Genomic DNA, 9,464 nt, shown 5'->3' on the forward strand with positions numbered 1-9,464 from the left:
CCCAGCCCTTTCGGGAGACCGTGACCCAGGCCGTTTTTATGGAACCCTCGTCGTTACCGTACTCGATCATACATGCAGCCTTTTATCGGTAATGGACCCGCTCTATTCGTTGTAGCGTTGGCTTTATAGTGCTTAATGGATCTTTGGATCAAATGGTTTACAAGTACTGACGATCAATGCCGACAAGCGTGGTCACATATTTTGCGATCACGCATGGGATCATCGACTCTATCAAGAGCGTCTTCATATAACTGTCTCCCTGATCTCTACAAGAAGATCAAGTCACTGTTCTCAGATAACTGAATCTCATATGAGGTTCATCAATCTACACCCGCAGTACCACATAAACAGACCTATTTTTTGATAAGAGCGGCGGTTATACGTTTAGAATTCCAAAGCCTTCAGAAAATACAAAAGAAAACCGGCCACAAATTCCCGCAACAAATTTCAAAAAATCGTCCCAGCCATTGCCGCATAATTGGTAAAAATTACCGCACATTACCGGCACATTTAACAATCAGTGGAGCACCTTAATAATACACTGTTCGTTACCTGTTTATTAAAGGTAAATTTTCAATCAATATGTGAAATCATATGATTTTAGCTGTTATCTGGTTTCAAGGGTTCATGAACCATCCATTAATTTAACCAAACAAACATTTCCAGATAACTCCGCTTACCATTCGACATGTCTCTGTACGAACTAGGCCTTCTCCGGACAAGGCCTTTACGGACAGTCTTCTCCCAAGTCCGAACAGTATAATTTATCGAATTCAATGAAAATTCACGCACTCACCTGGGGTTTCACAACAACAACCTATCTTTTTCGATATTTTGGATCAAATTTGTTCGCGACATTCTTACAATTTTGAGAATAAACCTCCCGCGACACTTACACAACATTCTTACAATTTCGCTTACAATTTTGCTGGAACACCTCCTCTAACATTAATGTTTACAAAATATGCCAAAAGAACATGATCAATTTACTTACTGTTAATTGGGCTATCAGATTTTCTTCAAACTTCACAATCAGTTACAACTCAATAGAGAGAGAGAGAGAGAGAGAGACTAATTGAGAGAATATGAAGAAAATATGAAAAATTTTAAAACTTTAAAATCTATTCTCAAACCTGTCTTTAGCTTTAAGGTGGCGAGATAATCAGATTGGTCCATAACTGATTCGGGGATTATCCACTTGGTTCTCTTAGGTTGAGGAATGATGTTGCTACATTTAGTGAACTCTGATACGTCTCCTTTGCATACATACGAGCTCTCACCTTAGGGGATCATGTTTTTTGTCCATTTTTGTCCATATGATTTTGTCCATCCTCAGAAAATAGGGTACCGCATGGACAAAAATGGACAATAATGGACAAAAATTGTAACTTTTGGTTTGGATTATCTCCACAATTTGTAACAAACTGCCTTAGGTATAATACAAACCATAATATTAAATCAGTGCCAATATTCATAAGCGATAACAAATTATTAATTAATATGACGAATATTAAACAGCGGCTACAAGAGCACCAAAACAATTTATATTTCTAATCTCAACATACCAAGTGAGAAATAAGTTCCGTCGCATACAGAGCAGGGTTCATCAAACCGGCCAAATGCTATACCATCACTACATCTATCTATTAGCTGTGGGGATTTTAATTAATAGTCACAGTCTTATAATGCTATACCATCACTACATCTATCTATTAGCTGTAGGGATTTTAATTAATAGTCACAGTCTTATAACAGCAACAAAGATAAGTTGACTGGAAAAGTACGGGGCATCAAATCATGATTTACATTAACATTCATAATAGTTAACTTGAATATATTATGTGCTGCTATGTACAGTAAAACCCCGATTTACCGCGGTGTTTGGGAGAAAGAGAAGAGCCGCGGTAAATCGGGGTTTGCAGCAAATTGGGGTTTGCGGTAAATCGGGGTTTGCGCTAAATCGGGGCTTGCGGTAAATCGGGGTTTGCAGCAAATTGGGGTTTGCGGTAAATCGGGGTTTGCGGTAAATCGGGGTTTGCGGTAAATCGGGGTTTGCGGTAAATTGGGGTTTGCAGCAAATCGGGGTTTTAATGTATGTACCCTGATATCAGCTCCGTGGGTTGGGTATCCGTTATATTCCAACATCTCTCTCAAATACTTGTTGTTTACTTCTTTTAGTGCTTGTCTGATTTCCATGAGATAGCCACTCTGGGCCTGATACAAAGTTAGGTTGTTATATTACAAAACAGGTTTAGTTTGCACTTACATAATTTATTCTGTTTAAAGTATTAGCACGTGACAGTCAAGGATAGCAAGGCAGGGTGGGCTAATCGAATAGCAATCTTCTTTTGATTCTATGAATTAGCATTTATATTTTATAGTAAAAATGCTTTCTGTTGGGTTGATAAACAAGAAGAGTTGTAGAGAAACTGTTTAGATCGGCTCACCTGCAGTTTCTTTTCTAAAGCAGATTGAGGAGGAGGCATATTTTCATTATTGTCACTTTTCCTACTCCTCTTCTTTTTCTTCCCTCCTTTACCTGAATTAATGTACTGTACATATTGAAATAAGTAAGATCATGCCAATAGGGAGATGTGGTTTATCTTGGCACTCGGTGATTTATTTTTATCAAATAGATATAATACTTGAGTTAGCGTTAGCCCAAACATAATTGTTTTGGAAAAACAAGTCAAGTCGAGTAGATTAGTAAAATAATAATTACCTAGGAGGAGAACTAATTGTGCTTGGTCTTCCTTCTTTAATAGTTCATACCCCTGCAATCATACGTTCACTTTTAATAGTTTTGCAAAGAAATCTTTGTCCTAGCAACAATTTTTAATCGTATGTACATTAAAATCCTGATCTACCTCACAATTTGGGAAAAGGAAAATTGTACAGTAAACCGGGGTTTTAATTTTTAGTTGAAATTGGATAACACAGAACTTATATTTGAAACGATAATGGGGGGTTCCAAGTTCCAACCTCATTCTGCCTCATCCCAATTTTGCCTTTTTGGGTGCCCCAAATAAGGCAAAATGAGGTTGGAACCCCCCCTCCCTGTTGAAAAGCACTAAATTAAGGGCATAAGGAATATGGAGCCTAGCTTTCTTCACGTGATATCAACTCAGCTTACTCGACAAAAGTAGAAGATATTTACAAACACTTGGGGAAAGGGAAGCAATGAATTGGGGCTTTACTGTGGCAATAAGACCAAGTAACTGATAGCGAGCTTTCGTTTATTTAAATCAGCAAACTGTAATAAACTTAGGAGACTAATTAAATCCAGTGAATTAGCGAATAATGTAAGTATTAATAGAGAACAGATGAGTTATTATTAAAAATAATCTTTAGTTATTTTATTTAACTTACATCAATGATGTCAGCAGTAATGTTGTGATCAATGTCAAGTTGTTTCTTCCTCTCAGAGAAGCAGGTAGGATGGTGCCACACTTGCTTCCTCCCACCTACTGCCCACTTTAACTCCTTGCCTTCAGCTGCTACCCAACAACCTGAACATATAATATCTTGTGAGATCTCTGCAACTAGAACAGGATAAAGACAACGCTTTACTTATTCTAACAGTATCTTTACCTATTCTAACAGTATCTTTACCTATTCTAACAGTATCTTTACCTATTCTAACAGTATCTTTACCTATTCTAACAGTATCTTTACCTATTCTAACAGTATCTTTACCTATTCCAACAGTATCTTTACCTATTCTAACAGTATCTTTACCTATTCTAACAGTATCTTTACCTATTCTAACAGTATCTTTACCTATTCTAACAGATCTTTACCTATTCTAACAGTATCTTTAACTATTCTAACAGTATCTTTACCTATTCTAACAGTATCTTTACCTATTCTAACAGTATCTTTACCTATTATAACAGTATCTTTACCTATTCCAACAGTATCTTTACCTATTCTAACAGTATCTTTACCTATTCTAACAGTATCTTTACCTATTCCAACAGTATCTTTACCTATTCTAACAGTATCTTTACCTATTCTAACAGTATCTTTACCTATTCTAACAGTATCTTTACCTATTCTAACAGTATCTCTACCTATTCTAACAGTATCTTTACCTATTCTAACAGTATCTTTACCTATTCTAACAGTATCTTTACCTATTCTAACAGTATCTTTACCTATTCTAACAGTATCTTTACCTATTCTAACAGTATCTTAACCTATTCTAACAGTATCTTTACCTATTCTAACAGTATCTTTACCTATTCTAACAGTATCTTTACCTATTCTAACAGTTTCTTTACCTATTCTAACAGTATCTTTACCTATTCTAACAGTATCTTTACCTATTCTAACAGTATTTTTACCTATTCTAACAGTATCTTTACCTATTCTAACAGTATCTTTACCTATTCTAACAGTATCTTTACCTATTCTAACAGTATCTTTACCTATTCTAACAGTATCTTAACCTATTCTAACAGTATCTTAACCTAATCCAACAGTATCTTTACCTATTCTAACAGTATCGGGGGGGGGTGTCATGTCCGTCTATGTCCGCCTATGTCCTGTCCTTTTTGGATTCTATGAGACAACGGACGTGTTTTTTGGGACATTGGCGGACACGGACGGACATTGGCGGACTCGGACGGACATTGGCGGACTCGGACGGACATTGGCGGACCCGGACGGACATTGGCGGACTTGGATGGACATTGGTGGACATTAGCGGACATTGGTGGACATTAGCGGACAAACATTTTGAGGACTGAAGAGTACTCAAGAGTACTGAGGAGGATGGCTGAGAAGGATGGCTGAGGAGGATGGCTGAGGAGGATGACTGAGGAGGATGACTGAGAGGGAGGAGAAGGATCAGGAAGACCCAGGAGGAGGAGGAGGAGGAGGACCCAGAAGGAGGACCTAGGAGGAGGAGGAGGAGAACTGAGGAGGATGACTCAGGAGGAGGAGGACTCAGGAGGAGGACTGAGAAGGAGGAGGACTGAGGAGGATGGCTGAGGAGGATGGCTGAGGAGGATGACTGAGAGGGAGGAGGAAGAGGAGGAAGAGGACTGAGGAGGAGGAGGAGAAGGACTGAGGAGGAGAAGGAGGACCCAGGAGGAGGAGGACCCAGGAGGAGGAGGACCCAGGAGGAGGACCCAGGAAAAGGCCCCAGGAGGAGGAGGAGGACTGGGGAGGAGGAGAACTGTTGAGGACTGATGAGGAGGACTGAGGACGAGGAGGAAGAGTAGGAGGAGGACTGAGGAGGGGAGGAGGAAGAAGACTGGGGAGGATCAGGAAGACCCAGGAGGACCCAGGAGGAGGAGGAGGAGGAGGACCCAGGAGGAGGAGGAGGACTGAGGAGGACTGAGGAGGAGGACTGACGATGACTGAGAAGGAGGAGGACTGAGGAGTACTGAGGAGGATGGCTGAGGAGGATGGCTGGGGAGGATGGCTGAGGAGGATGACTGAGGAGGATGACTGAGAGGGAGGAGGAGGAGGACTCAGGAGGAGGACTCAGAAGGAAGAGGAGGAGGACTCAGGAGGAGGACTCAGGAGGAGGACTTAGGAGAAATGAGAAGGAGGACTGAGGAGAACTAAGGAGGAGGAGGAGGAGGACTGAATAGGAGGAGGAGAAGGAGGGGGACTGGGAGAGGACTGGGGAGCAGGAGGACTGATGAGAAGGATGAGGAGGAGGACCCAGGAGGAGGAGGACTGAGGACCGAGGAGGAAGAGGAGGAGGATGAAGAGGAGGAGGACCCAGGAGGAGGAGGACTGAGGAGGAGGACTGAGGAGGACTGAGGAGGATGGCTGAGGAGGATGACTGAGAGGGAAGAGGAGGAGGAGGAGGAGGAGGACTGAGGAGGACTGAGAAGGAGGAGGAGGAGGACTGAATAGGAGGAGGAGGAGGAGGGGGACTGGGAGAGGACTGGGGAGGAGGAGGACTGATGAGAAGGATGAGGAGGAGGACCCAGGAGGAGGAGGACTGAGGACCGAGGATGAAGAGGAGGAGGACCCAGGAGGAGGAGGACTGAGGAGGAGGACTGAGGAGGACTGAGGAGGATGGCTGAGGAGGATGACTGAGAGGGAAGAGGAGGAGGAGGAGGAGGAGGACTGAGGAGGACTGAGAAGGAGGAGGAGGAGGACTGAATAGGAGGAGGAGGAGGGGGACTGGGGGAGGACTGAGGAGGAGGATGGAGGACTGAGGAGAAGGATGAGGAGGAGGACTGAGGAGGAAGAGGAGGAGGATGAAGAGGAGGAGGAGGACCCAGGAGGAGGACTCAGGAGGAGGAGGAGGAGGACTGGGGAGGAGGAGGACTGTTGAGGACTGATGAGGAGGACTGAGGACGAGGAGGAGGAGTAGAAGGAGGACTGAGGAGGGGAGGAGGAAGATCAGGAAGACCCAGGGGGAGGAGGAGGAAGAGTAGGAGGAGGAAGCATCTAAATGTTATTTCCATTTTTGTCCGTTTTTGTCCATTTTTGTCCGTTTTTGTCCGGAGGAGGAGGAGAAGGACTGAGAAGGAGAAGGAGGACCCAGGAGGAGGAAGACCCAGGAGGAGGAGGACCCAGGAGGAGGACCCAGGAAAAGGCCCCAGGAGGAGGAGGAGGACTGGGGAGGAGGAGAACTGTTGAGGACTGATGAGGAGGACTGAGGACGAGGAGGAAGAGTAGGAGGAGGACTGAGGAGGGGAGGAGGAAGAAGACTGGGGAGGATCAGGAAGACCCAGGAGGACCCAGGAGGAGGAGGAGGAGGAGGACCCAGGAGGAGGAGGAGGACTGAGGAGGACTGACGGTGACTGAGAAGGAGGAGGACTGAGGAGTACTGAGGAGGATGGCTGAGGAGGATGGCTGGGGAGGATGGCTGAGGAGGATGACTGAGGAGGATGACTGAGAGGGAGGAGGAGGAGGACTCAGGAGGAGGACTCAGAAGGAAGAGGAGGAGGACTCAGGAGGAGGACTCAGGAGGAGGACTTAGGAGAAATGAGAAGGAGGACTGAGGAGAACTAAGGAGGAGGAGGAGGAGGACTGAATAGGAGGAGGAGAAGGAGGGGGACTGGGAGAGGACTGGGGAGGAGGAGGACTGATGAGAAGGATGAGGAGGAGGACCCAGGAGGAGGAGGACTGAGGACCGAGGATGAAGAGGAGGAGGACCCAGGAGGAGGATGGCTGAGGAGGATGACTGAGAGGGAAGAGGAGGAGGAGGAGGAGGAGGACTGAGGAGGACTGAGAAGGAGGAGGAGGAGGACTGAATAGGAGGAGGAGGAGGGGGACTGGGGGAGGACTGAGGAGGAGGATGGAGGACTGAGGAGAAGGATGAGGAGGAGGACTGAGGAAGACTGAGGAGGAAGAGGAGGAGGATGAAGAGGAGGAGGAGGACCCAGGAGGAGGACTCAGGAGGAGGAGGAGGACTGGGGAGGAGGAGGACTGTTGAGGACTGATGAGGAGGACTGAGGACGAGGAGGAGGAGTAGAAGGAGGACTGAGGAGGGGAGGAGGAAGAGGACTGAGGAAGATCAGGAAGACCCAGGGGGAGGAGGAGGAAGAGTAGGAGGAGGAAGCATCTAAATGTTATTTCCATTTTTGTCCGTTTTTGTCCATTTTTGTCCGTTTTTGTCCGCTCTATTTTTTGTCCGTTTTGAAAATATAGGGTACCGAACGGACAAAAAACATGATCCCCCTATAACAGCAAAAATTGAACATTTTATTTAGCAATTTAGGTGTCCATTAATGTCCGCCTATGTCCGCCTATGTCCGCCTATGTCCGTCTATGTCCGCCTATGTCCGCCTATGTCCGTCTATGTCCGCCTATGTCCGCCTATGTCCGTCTATGTCCGCCTATGTCCGCCTATGTCCTGTCCTTTTTGGATTCTATGAGACAAGCGGACATAGACGGACGTGACACCCCCCCCCCCCCCCCCAGTATCTTTACCTATTCTAACAGTATCTTTACCTATTCTAACAGTATCTTAACCTATTCTAACAATATCTTAACCTAATCCAACAGTATCTTTACCTATTCCAACAGTATCTTTACCTATTCTAACAGTATCTTTACCTATTCTAACAGTATCTTTACCTATTCTAACAGTATCTTTACCTAATCTAACAGTATCTTTACCTATTCTAACAGTATCTTTACCTAATCTAACAGTATCTTTACCTATTCTAACAGTATCTTTACCTATTCTAACAGTATCTTTACCTATTCTAACAGTATCTTTACCTATTCTAACAGTATCTTTACCTATTCTAACAGTATCTTTACCTATTCTAACAGTATCTTTACCTATTCTAACAGTATCTTTACCTATTCTAACAGTATCTTTACCTATTCTAACAGTATCTTTATCGATAGAGACGAAACACCCGTTACATGTGGATCTGTTTGATTTAGCGTACTCTGCTGCAACATCCACTGAAACCTCCTTTCCTGGAATATAATGTAAATTAAGCGAGGCACAAGTTTGTCGCTTTAGATGGCTTGAACTGAATCTTTGGATTTTGAGTTCTTTCTTTTTTTTGGCTACAAAGCGATGTATAGATTTCTAGTTATTATTATTATCATTATTATAAATTGAAAAAAAATACAGAAAATAATTTAGATTGATTCAGCAAAAAATAAACAGTATAACAAAATGAAGTCACCTTTTCCAGTGCTAGCAACGCCACCACCTCCGATTTTCTCCTTTATTTTTGCTTGGTCCTCATAACGCAGTGTTCCAAAGCCTTTAATGTCGCCAGTCGACTTGACACTGTTCTTCCTGTAACACGAGAAAAACATTGAAGATACAAGAGCAAACAACAGAGTCTACTCTTAGTTTGATGTTTAGATACATTAACAGTGTGATGCAAAACGAATGTTATAATATTAGATGGCTACAATATAATTTCTGAGTGAAATGAAAATAAATCACTCCATTACTGCGTATTATTTAGGTGATCAAAATATATATCCCCTTCCTCTCAGCATACAGTATACATTGAATTGCAATATTTTGAGAATTCATTTTATACAAGTGCAGTACCTGAAAAAGCAATTGAAATGATTCCAGAGAGCCATTTTTCCATCAAAGTGAGGGGATTGCACCAGTCTTGCAACACGGATATGATCTTTAGGAATGTGACTTCCGCATGTTTTACAGGCGGACCTATTAGACTTTGCATACTCAGCTGAGTATGGTAAATCCTCAGACATACCTTGGTAGTGATTGAATTAAGAAATGATTACTAATCAAATCATAAGAAAACAATTCTGATTAATACAGCACAAAGAATCCAATTCTTGAAAATAAATCATTTGACCATATCAGTGATATGTTGCATGACAGAAAATTCCATCTTAAAGAAAACATGTACCTCTATAACAGTATAAAGAATCAATAAATATAACAAATCAATAAGTCTTGGTACGGGTATATGGCCCCCAGAATATAGGTGGCCCCCAAAATATAGGTCATGTTAGTGGATACAGTTCTAACCAAGATAAGC

At 43.1% G+C, this 9,464-nt stretch overlaps 1 protein-coding gene across 1 annotated transcript; it reads right to left on the bottom strand.

Moving 5' to 3' along the window:
- Positions 1–515: 515 nt before the first annotated feature.
- LOC134824580 (poly [ADP-ribose] polymerase 1-like) lies at positions 516–9,169 on the bottom strand. Its single transcript, XM_063836487.1, has 9 exons — positions 9,002–9,169; positions 8,622–8,737; positions 8,305–8,406; positions 3,370–3,509; positions 2,723–2,774; positions 2,448–2,539; positions 2,101–2,214; positions 1,566–1,650; positions 516–1,280 (listed from the first exon to the last, which is right to left on the bottom strand). The coding sequence occupies exons 1-9, from the start codon at positions 9,034–9,036 to the stop codon at positions 1,072–1,074; spliced, it is 945 nt and encodes a 314-aa protein (XP_063692557.1). The 5' UTR covers positions 9,037–9,169; the 3' UTR covers positions 516–1,071.
- Between the last annotated feature and the right edge of the window lie 295 nt (positions 9,170–9,464).

This window comes from Bolinopsis microptera, chromosome 12, assembly GCF_026151205.1.
Source record: "Bolinopsis microptera isolate Bmic1 chromosome 12, MBARI_Bmic_1.0, whole genome shotgun sequence".
Taxonomy (NCBI): Eukaryota; Metazoa; Ctenophora; class Tentaculata; order Lobata; family Bolinopsidae; genus Bolinopsis; species Bolinopsis microptera.